Source organism: Strongyloides ratti, assembly GCF_001040885.1.
Source record: "Strongyloides ratti genome assembly S_ratti_ED321, chromosome : 1".
Lineage (NCBI taxonomy): Eukaryota > Metazoa > Nematoda > Chromadorea > Rhabditida > Strongyloididae > Strongyloides > Strongyloides ratti.
Genome location: NC_037307.1, coordinates 10,697,677 through 10,713,170, shown reverse-complemented (window position 1 = coordinate 10,713,170; position 15,494 = coordinate 10,697,677). Strand labels below are relative to the sequence as shown.

The window sequence follows — 15,494 nt, the reverse complement described above, 5'->3', positions numbered from 1 at the left end:
ATATGTATAATAAAGGTAATGCTTACTAAATGTAAATATAATTTTTGAAAACAATTTGTGATTTATTATAAATTAGCAAACATTAATATCAATCCACAAATAGTTTGCAAGAAAATTGTTTATACAATGAAAATAACTTTTTACCATCTGAATTTTTAAAACACTATTCAAACATAATTTTTCGTTGTGAAAGATTTTTAAAATACCTTAAATATTTGTTATTAATTATATGCATAAATGCTAATTATCTAAAAAACTTACGATTGTTTCAAACTACTACAATTAACAATATTCTTATTGAAAATTCTCAATTTTTCTAACTTTTAATTTCTTATTAAATGTATTTAATTAATTAATATTTCTAGAAATTGAATAATTTTAAAAAATATGTTATCCTTTTTTATTTATAAAATTACATATATTTTTATCTTATATTTAGAAGTAATTCTAATCTTTCAAAATGTAAAAAATAAATATTTAATATAAAAATAATTTTGGTTAATCAACTGATTTATTAAAAAAATAATTATTAATAAACTAAAAATAAACTTAATTGATAAAAATTCTTATTAAATATGATTTGATATGCCAATACTTCTAAATGAATTCCATATACTTGATTGGTACAAAATTAATTACGATGGAATAATGTCATCCTCTAGATAATAATAGAATTTTTGCCAAAAAAAGCGGTGAAACTTGTTAGTGTTTTGTATGTTTGATTCAATAAATGTTATAATAGTTTAACGAAAATTATTATTATCAATAAAAGAAAACTTTTATTTGTATAAATTTTACTTTTTACTTAAAATATTTACCTTAATAAAATGTAATAATTAATTTTTATAAGAATTTTTTTGTTATTAGTATTTAATCATTTTAAATTTAATAAAAAAAATTTTAATTTTTTTATGTAATTATAGAAACTTTTCAGTTTTATATTAACATATACTAATATGTTTGATGAAATTTTAAATGAAGAAAATTTAGACAATTGCTATGTGGAGGAAGAATTAAAAATTATTAAAGAACAATCTAGTCATATATTTTCTGAAAAAGTGGAAAATTCTAGTTCATTAATGGTTAAATATGTAGAAGATGAAGGGAAAGATTCAATATATATGGGAGGGAGATATGTTTTATCACACAATATTGAATGTAAGTTAATTATTTTGTCAAAAATTGTATATATTTATAGTTTTATGTAAAATTATTCAAAATTTGGCAAATTTAAGTGCCACTATTATATTTATTCCTAAGAAAGATCATTTAATGATATGTACACATAACTCTTCAACATCATTATTTAGTAGAACAACATTTAACAGTGATTTTTTTATTGAAATTGATACATCATGCCTAGTTGAGAAGGATCATGGATGTTGTATTAGTAGCCAATCAGTTAATACAATATTTAGAATACCTAATGAAATTCAAGAAGATATCAATTATTTTACTATTAATGCAGATCCATCTAAAGATTTTATGGATATTATGTTATTTGGACCTGGTACAGTTTCTGAACTAATAAAAGTTAATCAACTTACATTTACTAATCCTATTGATGATTATTTATTTCTTCATAATACTGAAGATTTTTGTCTAGTTAGTCATATTGATTTATGGGATAGTCTATTTAAAAGATCATCTAATACACTTTCTGAAATAATACTTGAAATGAAAAAAAATTCTGTTATAATTAAACTAAGAAAACAAAATACTGGTGTAGTATCAAATTTCAACATTGAAATTAAAGCTGAAAATTTTATCAAATATAATACAAAGACTGAATTTATTCTATCTTTTAGTTATAGAGAATTTGTTATGGCATGTAATATTATAACAAAATTGTCAAAGATGTTTGTACTAGAATATGTTAATGGAGAAGCTCCCTTAAAAATGACAGTATATGACTCTAATATTGTTGATTTTGAGATATTTTTTCCATGTAATCTGGAATCACAATAATTATTATTTTCCAGTTTATTTACATTTTTTTGATATTTTGCTTTAAATTTTAATTGTATATAAAGCTTTTAACAGATTTATTGATATTTTCTTTTTTTCAAAAAAAAAAAATTTAATATAAAGGAACAATAAGTTTAAACTTGGTTAATTTTTTTAAACAAATATTAAATTGTTTTAATTTTATAAAAAATATATTTCAGTATATTAGAGTAAATTAATTTTTCCACTATGAAATGTTTATATTTTGAATAACAATGATATTTTAATGTATTTATATTAAATAATTTATAACAGTAACAATTTTTTTTATGCCTATATTAATTAACAACGGTATTTTAAAATTTTTCATTATAGTCTTTTTAACAAAAATTTTGATAGAAAATCTTTTTTCACCATATATTTGTTTTTGATAAATAAAGTAGATGTTCAATTAAATTATAAACAATTACAATACCAGTACTTTCAATAGATTGGATTAATTTTTTAATCTCATTTTTTGCCTCATAAAATTCTTTAGAATTAATCAACGATCCAATATAAATTAAATTTAATCGACTTTCACTAATATGTTTCTTAACTTCAGATATCAATAAATTTTTTTGAACTGATGTCATTGAATTATTTAAACAATAAGTTAAAAATGTTATTAAACCATTCTAACATGAGAATTTATTTTTAAAGTTAAAAAAAATTTTTCACCCTTATTCTTATCACAATGTTTAAAATTTCATTTACAAGATATGGCCCCATGATTACTTATTTCATATTTTTCATTAGAACATTTTATAAATAGATTGTTTAATAACTCTGCTAATACCACAATATAAATTTGATTCTCAACTATAATCTTCTTATTTGATTTTGTTTCAACTGTCTTTAGTTGTATTAATTTTCGAGCTCTTTTCAATAAATTCCAATTGTTTATGCCATTAGAATGAGTAATTGGAAATTTCATTTTTAAATAATATATTATATTTATCAATTCATCAAATTTTTTAGAACTTTCAGTAAACATTTCTAAAATTTTAAAAATTTGTTCGTGACTTAGTGATATAGTTGTTTTGTCAATAAGTGTAGAGTAATTAGAAGCATTTTTAAGAAAAGTTATTAGTTCATCCCATGAACCATGTTGTAAATATATTTCAAGAATTTTATCAATGTAAGAATTAACTTTAATAACTTGATATGTACTTTTTTTATTCATTATTTCATGAATTTTTATTAGATTTTTTTGTTTTATACAATCTTTTAAAATAATCTTAAGGTCTTTTCCTTTCATATCATTTGTTGATTCTAAAAAATATTTTTGTTTATAATTTTTGTATAACCATTCTGATAAAGATTCTTTAAAAAAAATATTATCTCTATGAGTCTTATTTCTTTGGGCATATTTTTTTAATTTATTCATCCAATAATATATTTCGTTGTTTGAAATTTGATAACTACTAAATATCATACTCATTTGTTCAAAAATATTATACTTTTTAGTTTTGAAACGTTCTTTTGTCACACCATAAAATATAATTTGATTAATTATATACTTATAAACAAGTTCAAAATTTAATTTTGTTAAATCATGATATCCTGTAGATTTAAACATAAATAAAATAGTTAATTTTTTTCTTACATCATTTTCACTAGCTAAAAAAGGATAGATAAGGTGATATCTTTCACGACAAGGATCAATTTCATCAATAAAAGATATAAATTTTTCAAATCTTTCATAATCTTTATATTCCTTATATGTTAATATATGATGAATTATTTCACGGAAAACGATAAATTTGTTTTCAATAGAAACAGCCAGTTGATAAGCAATAGATTTAACTTCTGTAATATCGACATTATTTACTATCATTCTTTGAATAATTTGTTTTATCAGATAATCATTAAAGTAAAAATCACTTTGAGGGTTCTTTAATTTTTCTCGGTTATATAAACATTTAATAAATTTTACAGCTATATGATAATGTCCTTCACTGATATGTCTTTCACATTCTTTAGTTAAAATTATGGATGGAAATGTGCTAGATTCTATTATATTTAAAATATTATCTATAGCATTTCTAGCACTAATTTTATCAGCAGGTAAAGACATTTCCTCCAGATTCCAAATTACATCCATTATAACTTCATTTGGCAACTCATAAAAAAGTTGCATTTTATCATATTTAACGTCAAAAATAAGTGCTTTATGAAGTAAACAAGTAATTCTTGGTAAATTAACTTGTTGAGAAGAACCAACAATTGCTTGAGACAAAGCTTCAAAGTTACTGGCTTTATCATATTTTTCATTAAAAGAATTTATTAAAACGTCACATTCTGTGTCTTTTTTTTTAACTGATAAACATCGTATCATGGCTAGTTCAAATTCTTTGCAACTAATTATGTTTTTTTCAACAAATTTTTCTTTTAATTGTTTTAAATCATCTAACAAACCACATTTGGCGTAATGATACATCATATATTTTAAAAATTCTACATCAGGAACTAAATTTCTTTTCACTTCCAAATTCGTTAATATTGTTTCTACATCAAAATGTTCATTATTTTCCTCTAATACTTTTAATATTGTGTTGATTGTTGTTAAAGTAAATTCAAAATCATGACTTTTAAATGATTTACATAATCTTTTTAAAATATAAATCCTATCATTTCTATTGACATCTGTCATTAATTTCCCACATAATGATATCAAAAAATTCATTTTAGATTCATCGCATCTTATAAAATCTATAAATTTTCTTTCATCTTTTTCTAATGGTATTAAAAAATTATTAATAAAAGTTTGACTTGAAATAGATAGGTTTTTTTCAACATCAGAAAATATATTGCAAAAAGTAGTTACTGAATCAATTTTTCCTTTGTTTGAAATATTTAACTTGTTTTTTAAGAATTTTGCATCAATATTTAAAAAATCCAATTTTTTAAGTGATTCATCTTCAGAAATTTCTACTTCTTTTAGTAAAATATTTTCTATTCCCACAGCTTCAGTTTGTATAAAACATTTTCTACAAAAACAATCATCATTTTTCTATTTTAAAAATACAATGTTACTTACCGTGCTTCAAAAAAATTACGAAAAAAATTTCTTTTTTTTATTAGAATTTGAATCATAAGCGTTAATATCAAGAAGAAATAAAAATTTCTAATTTAAATTAATATTTTTCCAATTTGTTTAGTGAACATTCCACATAAGATTGAACATAAAAATGTAAAACTTTTTGTTTATCTTTTATATAAGAAATTTTATAATTATGATTAAATTACTGAAAAATTTGTACATTAATTCAACTTAAATATTTATATTTTTTTAAAATTATTTATTTCAACAACTAGAAGTTGTATTATATCTAAATAGCAAAAGTTTGTTGAACATTGAAATATAACTTTGTTTATTTTATAAATAAAAACAATCTTTTAGAAGTTGTAAAATTATTTTTTAGAATATTTATTTAAGTTATCACGGATATATTACAATAATAACTAAAAAAACAAAATCATTTAATATTATTTTTTATTAAGCTTAAAAAAATTACATTTAAATTACAAGATTTAAAATTTATTTTTTTTTAATAATTACACAAATCTCACCCGATAAAAATTAAGAATAAAGTTTTAATAATATCTAATTTATGAAACCTTTTAAGAATATTATTAATTAAAATAAACTTTACATACTATTTAATAAGGTAAAATACAGTGTCTTATGAGATCATTATTTTTTCATCTATTATATGATATATAAAAAGTTTCTACTTATCTTTGTATTCCATTCTTGTTACAAATTTTTTACGATTTAGAAAATATTGAAATCTTGTAACTATTTCATTTCTTACTTGTAAAGTTAGTTTGTTAAGAAGACAAGATATTGTAATAGAAACAAATACTACATTATAAAACCATATAAAAGAAAAATTTGAAAGCCAAGTTAATGTTCCATATTTTCCTAATAAATCAAATGTTGTTATTCCAAGTATTTTTGATGTTACCGGGAGAGCTGATGATAAACAAAGAATAAGTGTAGAATTTCCTATTACAGATGTCATTGATGTCATAGACTTTTTGGGTTTCATTCTTCTAAGAAAAGGAAGTGAATATACTCCCGCTAAAGATAATGCAAACATATACGTTATAACAGCTATTTCTATTGTTGACCATACTATTCCATTTACATGTCTTGAATTGACTTCAACTATTTGCACATAATGTGGTAAAGAACGAAATCCAAATAATATTGTTAATGTATTAATAGTTATCATTAAAACGAAAATTGTAGTCAATAAAAGTATTGCAATCATCAAAAGAGGATATTTTACCAGATTAAATGTTATCTTACAAATATTTAATAGTTGACCTATTCTTAAAGCACCAACATGACCATTTCTACTTGGATTTAATTTTTTAAAAAAACAATATTTATGAGTATCTTCAAATATTTCAATATTATCATTACTATCATTTGTAATAATTTCTACATTTCCACTAATTCTTCTTCGTAACGAAAGAGTCTTTGTTTTTTCTAATTTTTTATAAAATTCATGAGAACTTCTATTCCTATCAATACTATTTTCATTGGAGTCATTAATTGTGCTAAAAGAATAATTTATTGACTGTTGTTTTATCAATAAATTATATGACCAATCAAATATTCTAGAAAATCCAAATGGTGTTGAAATCAAAAACAATGTTAAACCAATTAATGAGCAAAACGAATAAATCATCGGAATATTAACAGATGTAAAATTAAGTACCGTTAAATGCAATTGTGTTATTCTTCTCCATCCTTGTATTGTTGTTGAATTATTAATCCCATCATTAGAAGAATACGTTGATGCAAAAAACATTGTATAACATAAATCTACTAAACATGTGATAATTATTATTAGGAAAAAAGATACACAAGCTGCTTCAATGACCCTTGATTTTAACCTTTTTCTTGCTCCATGAAATCCTTGGGATTCTATAAAAAAATAGGCAAATGGCAGTAAAATAAAAAGTGAAATATTTGAAAAAGTAAACACGTAATTCCACATTGTATATATCAAGTCCCAGTTCAACCATGCTATATAAAAATTATCCTTATAAACTTGTCGTATTTCAGTTCCTAATATAGAAAAAGGTAAAAGAAATATGGCAGATATTGCAGTTGCTAGTGAATTTGTACATATCCAGACAGCTATACGATAAACAAAATAATCTTCATCACCAGAATATAGTTCATCGAAATCAGATCTTGTTCTGTAGTATCGAATCACAGAATAACTACATAGATAAAACAATATATACACTAATAAACAAATCTTAAAATAAAAATTATATTAAATTTTAAATAATAGAAAAAAAAAACTTACAATTTGAACACGAACAGAATCATGAAATGCTTCTTCTTCCAAATAAAATGGATCATTAGGATCAGGGTCTAAACCACTTTGTGGTGGTTGGAGCATTATAGATAGCTTTTCCATATCTCATTTTCTTTAATATAATCTTCGTTAATCGAAGTATATACTAAAATAATTAATATTCAAAAGTTAGTATTATCACTTATAATCTGAAAATACACTTGTTAAAATAAATAATAAAATAACAATTATTAACGCTGTATAAAATAACAAAAATATTGTTAAGCAATTTAAAAAAAAATGCTGATATGGAAATATCTATAAAGTCAAATTAATAAATATTTTGAAAAAAATAGATAAACAATTCATCCATAGATAATTGTATTTTCCAAGAAATCATTATATTTTTAATTATATATTATGTATAAAAATAAATAATATTGGTAAAAATCTATTTGAAAATATTAAACAAAATAACAAATTAATAATAGCAAACTAATGATATTTTTAATATACAATTTTAAAATATTCCTATAGTGTATTAGTAATATTCAAAGATTACATAAATACTAATAATAATTGTATTGAAATAAGGTCAAAAAAAAAATTAAATCCATATTTTAAACAAAAAAAAAATAAATAAAAATCCACAAGCTTGATATGCTTTAGTTTTTAATTGGTAAAGTGCACTCTAAATAAAAAATATTAGAGACGTTTTATGCTTAACAAGAATATATTTAATATCATTAATAATACCATTAATATATATATATATAATTTTACTATAAATATTTACCAAATAAAAGTTTGATAGATTTTATTCATATAGCTGATAATATCACATTGTGGGAGCAAATACATTATTTTATTAAAATTATCAAGTAAAGTACAATCGGGTTTATATAAATTCAATTGAATTTCATATGAATATTTTACTCATAATTTACTAGATATAAAAATATTTCAAGTAGATTATATGTGTTATCACAAGAAATGGTCATTAATAATTTTACGTAAAATCTGGCTCCGCATTAATTGTGTAATATTTAAAGATAATATAAACTACTATGAAAAATGTCATAGATAAATATAGAGGAAAATACAATATAACACTACGTAATTATATATAAATCATCCTGCCTCCAGCTATAATTTCATAGTGTTAATATGAATATGCATTCAAAACCATTATTTTAATGTGCTCATTAAATAATTTTTTTTAATATAAAAATATATGATTACAATACAAAATTGTCATTTTGAATTTTGTTTAAGTTAACATAACTTTTGATAAAAATTACAATATAATCTGTTGACAAATACAACTATAGAAAAGTGTAAATTTTAAATTAAAAATTTTAAATAAACTACATTGAAAAACTTTTAACTATTCAGTGATAATTTATAAAATTTTATTGCTTATTTATATATAAAATGTCACGTGCCAGCAACATTAGAAATCATATCTAACTCAATCAAAAAGTAAATCTAGATGGAGTAATGGGTAATTATTAAAATATATAGTAGCATTTAACTTTGACAAATATCAAAAATGACTTAGTATCATAGTTATATATTTTATTGAAATATATATTTTAAATGTGATTTTATTTCAACAAACCAAAAATTATAAAACAATATTGAGCTGATTGATAAAAGAAAAAATATATATATAATAACAAAATAACAAAAAAAGAAGCATGTAATTTAATTTTCCACATATTTTTTATTTGTTATTTTTTATATATGACGATAATAAAAAAAAAAGATAGTACCTTATTAGTTAAACAAAATACATACACCCCATTAACATCGTATTCTCCCTCCTTTGTCAACAACAAAACTTGAAGTCTTTTCTTTTTTACTCAATTCGACTCTAAATATAACAACCAAGTAACAATGCTTTAAACATTCTTTATTCATATTATATATAAAAATAGTAGGGGGTGATGACGATTGTCCAATAATTGTCGCTGTGCATAAAGCCACGTTACCATTAAATGATGTGGTTGGTTGATTAATAAATGATAGAATGAAGATTGGTTGGTATTAATTCTATTGAATAGTCGTAGGTCAAAATTTTTTAGAATTTTTTTGTTGTAACACTAATTTGTAATATTATTATATATTTATATACAAAGGAAAAATAATTAATAATGACTAAAAAACAGTCTACATTAAATGTTCATGAACAAAAAAGTTGGTCTACAAAAGCTTTTCATTTAATATTGTGTACAACTGGTATTGTTTTTGGATATACTATTTTTGGGTATATTCAAGAAAAAGTGTTAGTTAGAATTTAAAAAAAAAAATTTAATTGATGTCTATTTTTTTTTAGATTTTTAACAAATTATGGAAACGAAGGAGAAAAATTTAATTACGTTTTACCTCTAGTCTTTTTTCAATGTTCTGTTAATGCTTTAACTGCCATGTTTTGTTCAAAAATTAGTGGAAATACAATTAAAAAGGATACAGTACCAAGGGGAAGTTATGCTATTATAGCTATTAGTTATTTAATAGCAATGCTTACTTCAAATTCAGCATTAAAACATGTACCATATCCTACTCAGGTGTTAGGAAAATCATGTAAACCTATTCCAATTATGATTTTAGGAGTTCTTTTTGCTTCTAAACATTACAAATTAAAAAAATATCTTTATGTTTTATTAATTGTTATTGGTGTAGTAATTTTTAGTTACAAAGGTAGCAAAGCAGGTTCTAAAAGTGGTTTTAGTTTTGGATATGGAGAATTATTGTTATTGATCTCATTAACTGCTGATGGAACTACAGGTGCTATCCAAGATAGAATAAGACGGGATCACTATAGTGATAAATGGGGAATGATGTTTTTTATGAATTTATTTTCATCAATATATTTATTTATTTATACATTTTATTCTGGAGAATTGATGGGTTTTTATGCCTTCATCCAAAAACATATGGAGGCTCTTTACTTGATTTTATCACTTTCTTTTGCATCAGCTTTAGGTCAATGTTTTATATTTAAAACTGTTACAGAATTTGGACCATTAACATGTTCAATTGTAACAACAATAAGAAAAATTATTTCTATTATTTTGTCGGTTGTTGCATTTGGTCATTATTTCTCTACACAACAAGCTATCGGGACAATTATTGTATTTGGAGCACTATTATTAGATGCTATAGAAAGCAAAAAAGCAGCATCTAGTAAGCAAAAAGTAAATTAGTTTTTGAGTGAAGGCAGACAAAAAGTATAAATTTTATACTTTTCAGAGATTCGTTTGAAAAAAAATGGTTGCCGTTACAATTAATAAAGCTTTATATTTTAGTTCCTTTTTTTTGTTTTGTTTTTTACTATTATTGGTGGAAATATACCTATTACATTGAAATTTATGAATAGGATTTACGACATCCTAGATTTTGTAAATTTATTTTTAATAAAAAAAGGTAACAATTCAATTCATAATTTTTTTCTATTTTTTGTAGAATATATGTTTTTGTTGCAATATCTTAACTGTTATATAAGTCAATGAATTTTTTGTAGTATTGTGAATTGCTAAAAATACAAATAAAGTTGATAGAAATTTTTTTATTCAATAATATTCATTTGTCATTTAATGAATCTTCATTTTGTTTTCTAAGTTAATAGAATCAAATTTTCTACAAAAAAATTATTCTTTTATATTATTTTTTTGAAATATAACCAATAATTAAAAAAAAATTTTTTTTTTGGAATTTCAAAATGAAATTACACTCATCTGATAGCCCTTGAAAAATGATAAATTTTAAATATAATCAAGGCTATATCAAAAGCAAAAATTAAGGAGTTGTAGGAACTCAAAGATAGAGGCGAAAGTGGGGAATATTTTTTGAAAAAATCCGACATCATTGATACAATTCAAAATGTTACAATTAAAACAACTGTTTTAGATCATTTTTTTGAGAGAAGTCGATTAAACGTAGTCTCATCTCCGTATCTTTTCTCGATCCCAAGATATGAGGCAAAATGTATTTTGAAAAAGTTTCAAGCATGAAACTCATAACTTGAGTAAATGAGCTCCTAGAAGCACGAGACTAGATGCGCTGGACTTCTTAACACATTTAAACTATAGTCCACGTTGAAAATATTTTCTAAATTTCAACCGTTCTTGAGATACAATCTCTGGTATTTTTGCGCGCCTAAATCTTTGTCATCATTTTTTATATCTTTTTAACTATTGGAGATATAAAAATGGTGTAAACGTAGACTATGCTTGAAAACTGATTAGTAGTTGATTCCAGAAAGCAGCTTGTTTCTATCTTCATTTTTAAAAGAGTTACAACCAAAGGCGAAAATTTTTTCTAAATATTCATTGTTACTGACTTCTCATATCTCGGCTGAAACTTGTCAGATTACAATGGGACTAGTTTCATTCGTTTACTTTTTAAAAATAGTTTAGAATAACTTGTTTATGTAAAAATATATTCAATTTTAACTGAATTTCACAATTAGTCCAAATATTTCTAACTTGATCTTCAGCATAAGTACTAAAAAAAATTTTTTTTTGGAATTTCAAAATGAAATTACACTCATCTGATAGCCCTTGAAAAATGATAAATTTTAAATATAATCAAGGCTATATCGAGACCAAAACTTGAGGAGTTGTGATGAGTCAAAGTTAGAGGCGAAAGTGGGGAATATTTTTTGAAAAAATCCGACTTCATTTTTACAATTCAAAATGTTACAATTAAAACAACTGTTTTAGATCATTTTTTTGAGAGAAGTCGATTAAACGTAGTCTCATCTCCGTATCTTTTCTCTATCCCAAGATATGAGGCAAAATGTATCTTGAAAAAGTTTCAAGTACGAGACTCATAACTTGAGTAAATGAGCTCCTAGAAGCACGAGACTAGATGCGCTGGACTTCTTAACACTTTTAAACTATAGCTCACGTTGAAAATATTTTTTAAATTTCAACCGTTCTTGAGATACAATCTCTGGTATTTTTGCGCGCCAAAATCTTTGTCATCATTTTTTATATCTTTATAACTATTAGAGATATAAAAATGGTTTAAACGTAGACCCTGCCTGAAAACTGATTAGTAGTTGATTCCAGAAATCAGCTTGTTTCTATCTTCATTTTTAAAAAAGTTACAACCAAGGGCGAAAATTTTTTCTAAATATTCATTGTTACTGACTTTTCATATTTCTTCTGAAAGTTTTTCTATTACCATGTGACTAGTTTAATTTGATTTTTCCTAAAAAGTTAGTACAGAAAAAATTGTCTTCATAAAAATACTTTTACTATTTTCAAATGTTTATAATTGGTTCAAACATTTTCAACTTGACTTGAAGCAAGAGTAGTAAAAAAATAACTTTTTTTAAAACTAAAAATATACATTCAAAACTAATAATTATACTTTATTTTGTCAAATTTTTTAGAACTTAAATTATTGTTGATATTTGAAAAGTAATTACTTCCCTTGTCTTAACTTATTCAAATTTACTTTTTATAGAGAAATTTCAATAGTAAAAAAGTTACCAGCAATTGTTTTTTAGTCAATTTTAATATTTTAAAAACTAAAAAATTGTCTTTTAAATTAAAAGTTATTTAAATTGATTTTATTAAAAAGTGCATATCTTTTTCAATGATTATCTACATCAATTAACTTTTTTTTTGTTTCACTTGACTGTGTAGTATAATGTTTTAATAAATATAACATTCATGAATATTTGTTTTTTTAAAGAATGACAAAGTGGAAAAAGTAAATTTTTCTATTGTAATTTTGAAAATTCTTTATTTAACTTTGTTACTACAATTGTATTTTGAAATTTATTTAATAATGTAAACAAAGATATTTTTTTTATCACTTAATATATTAACCTCTACAAATAATAATAATTTTTATTCTTATAACTATATATTTTATCAGCAAAATTTTGTTTTTAACATCTTGTTATTTATAAATGATTGTTTATTATATCAAATATATTTGTACTTTTTGACGTTCTTATCAAATATAATTACTTTTTTGTAATTATAAAATTAACATTTCGAAAAACGGTGTTTAATAATTATTCATTCTTTATTTTATTACTTGCATGTTTATATGCAAAAAAATGAATAGTTAATGATTAATTATTTCAACATTTCATAATATTTTATCATCAAAAGTATAATAAAGTTATTATTTTATGTTGATTGATAATTAGAAGAAAATTTTTTTAAGGGCAGAGAATTTAAGATCATATGATGTCGTTTATATATTCCATTGAAGGAATAGTATGTATAAAAATGGATACTCCATAAACGTTTAATCATTTCACTTTTTATTTATTACATTAAGATACAATTTATTGTGATTTTTTTATTTTCAATATATTAAATTTATTATTGATAAAAATTAATGAAGTTCATTTGGACTTTCTTCTTTTCTATTTATAATTATTTTTATATTATATTGTTTTTTAGGATACATGGCAACAGTAATCTTATTGGTTAAAGTTTTTTTTGGAAGTTTTATGAAACAAGTTCAAAAAAATCAACACTTTGATTATTCAGAACTTCTTAAAGTTTATAATTGTATGGTTCCAGAATTTTTATGTGTTGGTTCTCCAAATCTTTTTTTTAAAAATGATAAAGATGAAGTTGTTGAAATTTCTAATGAAGACACATTTTGGTCATATATTACTTTAGAATATCCAAATTTAAAAGATCAAATGAATATGATTCAAAATATTACTATTTCTGTTATTGTTAAAGATCGTGAAAATATTATAAATTATAGTTTATCATTACAAGAAGGTATTCTAAATAATAATTACTGTACAAGCGTTTTATATACTCCTATTGAATGTATCACTACTAATTGTGATTACGATCATTATCAGTATGATGAAAAAGCAAATAGCCATGTTCCTTCACATTTAATGTTAAGTAATCCAGAAACAGATACTGCAAATTCTATTCAAACGGAAACACTGGGTAAACCACATTTGCATAATATAAATATTTTGTTAAATGATTCAATAAATACTAATAAATCAAAAACTAAAAAATTAGATAATCGAATAATGCATAATCAATATTCTAAATTAGAAAAAGATATTATATTATTATCAAAAACAAATTCAATAAAAGAAATAAAAAAAAATTTATCTGATGTTAAAGAGAAAAGTGATACTTTTTTTAATGAAGTAGAAAATATTTCTATTAGTGACAGTTGTACAACGGTTTCTGATTTTGAAACTAATATTGAAAAAACAATTACTGCTTTTGAAATGCCTGAAGATTTACATTTTCCTAGTAAAGATAGTGAATTATCTTCATCATCATTAAATATGGAAATTATTGATTTTCGACCAGAAGCTAGTGATTTATCAAGTGATAGTGAATGGGAATCTTTAGACAAAGAGTTAATGTTTCAATTTTCAAGCCCTGAAATGGTAGAAGAAGAAAATTGTGTATTTGAAAATGATGATATTGATTTAAATGATTCTATTTCACTAATTAGTTCAAGAAATTCTTTAAATGACGACAATGTCAATAAAATGACAAAGATTTCTGAATTAGATTTTGATATTGTTTCTACTTATAGTAATGAAACAATAATCTCTGAAAAAAGTTAGATATGGAATTTATTTTATAATTTATAAATTTGATATATTCTAAATATTCTCTTTGTTTATTAATTTGGTAATTTATAAAATATTCTTTACCATATGATTGGGTAGTACATTTCCCTTCAAAATGACAATAATTATCAATATAATTATAATGAATATATTCATACAAAAAAGCTTAAATATAAAGGTTACGAAACATGATAAAACTAATCAAGACAATTTAAAGTTATTGTATTTTTATTTATTCACATTGATATTATAGAAACAAAAAACATGTATTCTTAAAGTATTATGTGTTCATAATTTCTAGTATATTGAAAATGTACTAATAGAATAAATTAACAAATGCGTGCAAAACACATATGTGCATATAAAATGATGAAGTAAACTTATTTTCTAATTTTAAAATATAGTTAGGTAAATTTTTAAAATCAAACAAATTTCAAATATTTCACCAAAAAAAATTCTGCTATTATTTTTATGATTTATAAAATATGTACTATGGTAATATTTTTATATTTTATTAATTTTCATATAAAAAAATTAACTTTTATTTGTGTAGTAGTTATTATAAAATTGTGATATATATATTT

At 22.2% G+C, this 15,494-nt stretch overlaps 5 protein-coding genes across 5 annotated transcripts; 3 read left to right on the top strand and 2 right to left on the bottom strand.

The window, feature by feature from the left end:
- Window positions 1–2: 2 nt before the first annotated feature.
- On the top strand, window positions 3–1,968 carry SRAE_1000328700 (Rad9/Ddc1 family-containing protein; the record flags this gene model as incomplete). Its single annotated transcript, XM_024650459.1, has 4 exons — window positions 3–15; window positions 673–712; window positions 935–1,158; window positions 1,199–1,968. 4 exons carry the CDS (start codon window positions 3–5, stop codon window positions 1,966–1,968), a joined length of 1,047 nt encoding a protein of 348 aa, XP_024504235.1.
- A 727-nt stretch (window positions 1,969–2,695) lies between these two features.
- Window positions 2,696–5,085, bottom strand: SRAE_1000328600 (Hypothetical protein; the record flags this gene model as incomplete). Its single annotated transcript, XM_024650458.1, has 2 exons — window positions 2,696–4,979; window positions 5,030–5,085. 2 exons carry the CDS (start codon window positions 5,083–5,085, stop codon window positions 2,696–2,698), a joined length of 2,340 nt encoding a protein of 779 aa, XP_024504234.1.
- A 638-nt stretch (window positions 5,086–5,723) lies between these two features.
- SRAE_1000328500 (LMBR1-like membrane protein domain and Lipocalin-1 receptor family-containing protein) lies at window positions 5,724–7,418 on the bottom strand (the record flags this gene model as incomplete). Its single annotated transcript, XM_024650457.1, has 2 exons — window positions 5,724–7,271; window positions 7,323–7,418. 2 exons carry the CDS (start codon window positions 7,416–7,418, stop codon window positions 5,724–5,726), a joined length of 1,644 nt encoding a protein of 547 aa, XP_024504233.1.
- Window positions 7,419–9,469: 2,051 nt separating this feature from the next.
- SRAE_1000328400 (Solute carrier family 35 member B1) lies at window positions 9,470–10,828 on the top strand (the record flags this gene model as incomplete). Its single annotated transcript, XM_024650456.1, has 5 exons — window positions 9,470–9,600; window positions 9,652–10,513; window positions 10,569–10,574; window positions 10,625–10,742; window positions 10,782–10,828. The coding sequence occupies 5 exons, from the start codon at window positions 9,470–9,472 to the stop codon at window positions 10,826–10,828; spliced, it is 1,164 nt and encodes a 387-aa protein (XP_024504232.1).
- A 2,924-nt stretch (window positions 10,829–13,752) lies between these two features.
- SRAE_1000328300 (Hypothetical protein) lies at window positions 13,753–14,904 on the top strand (the record flags this gene model as incomplete). Its single annotated transcript, XM_024650455.1, has 1 exon — window positions 13,753–14,904. One exon carries the CDS (start codon window positions 13,753–13,755, stop codon window positions 14,902–14,904), a length of 1,152 nt encoding a protein of 383 aa, XP_024504231.1.
- Between the last annotated feature and the right edge of the window lie 590 nt (window positions 14,905–15,494).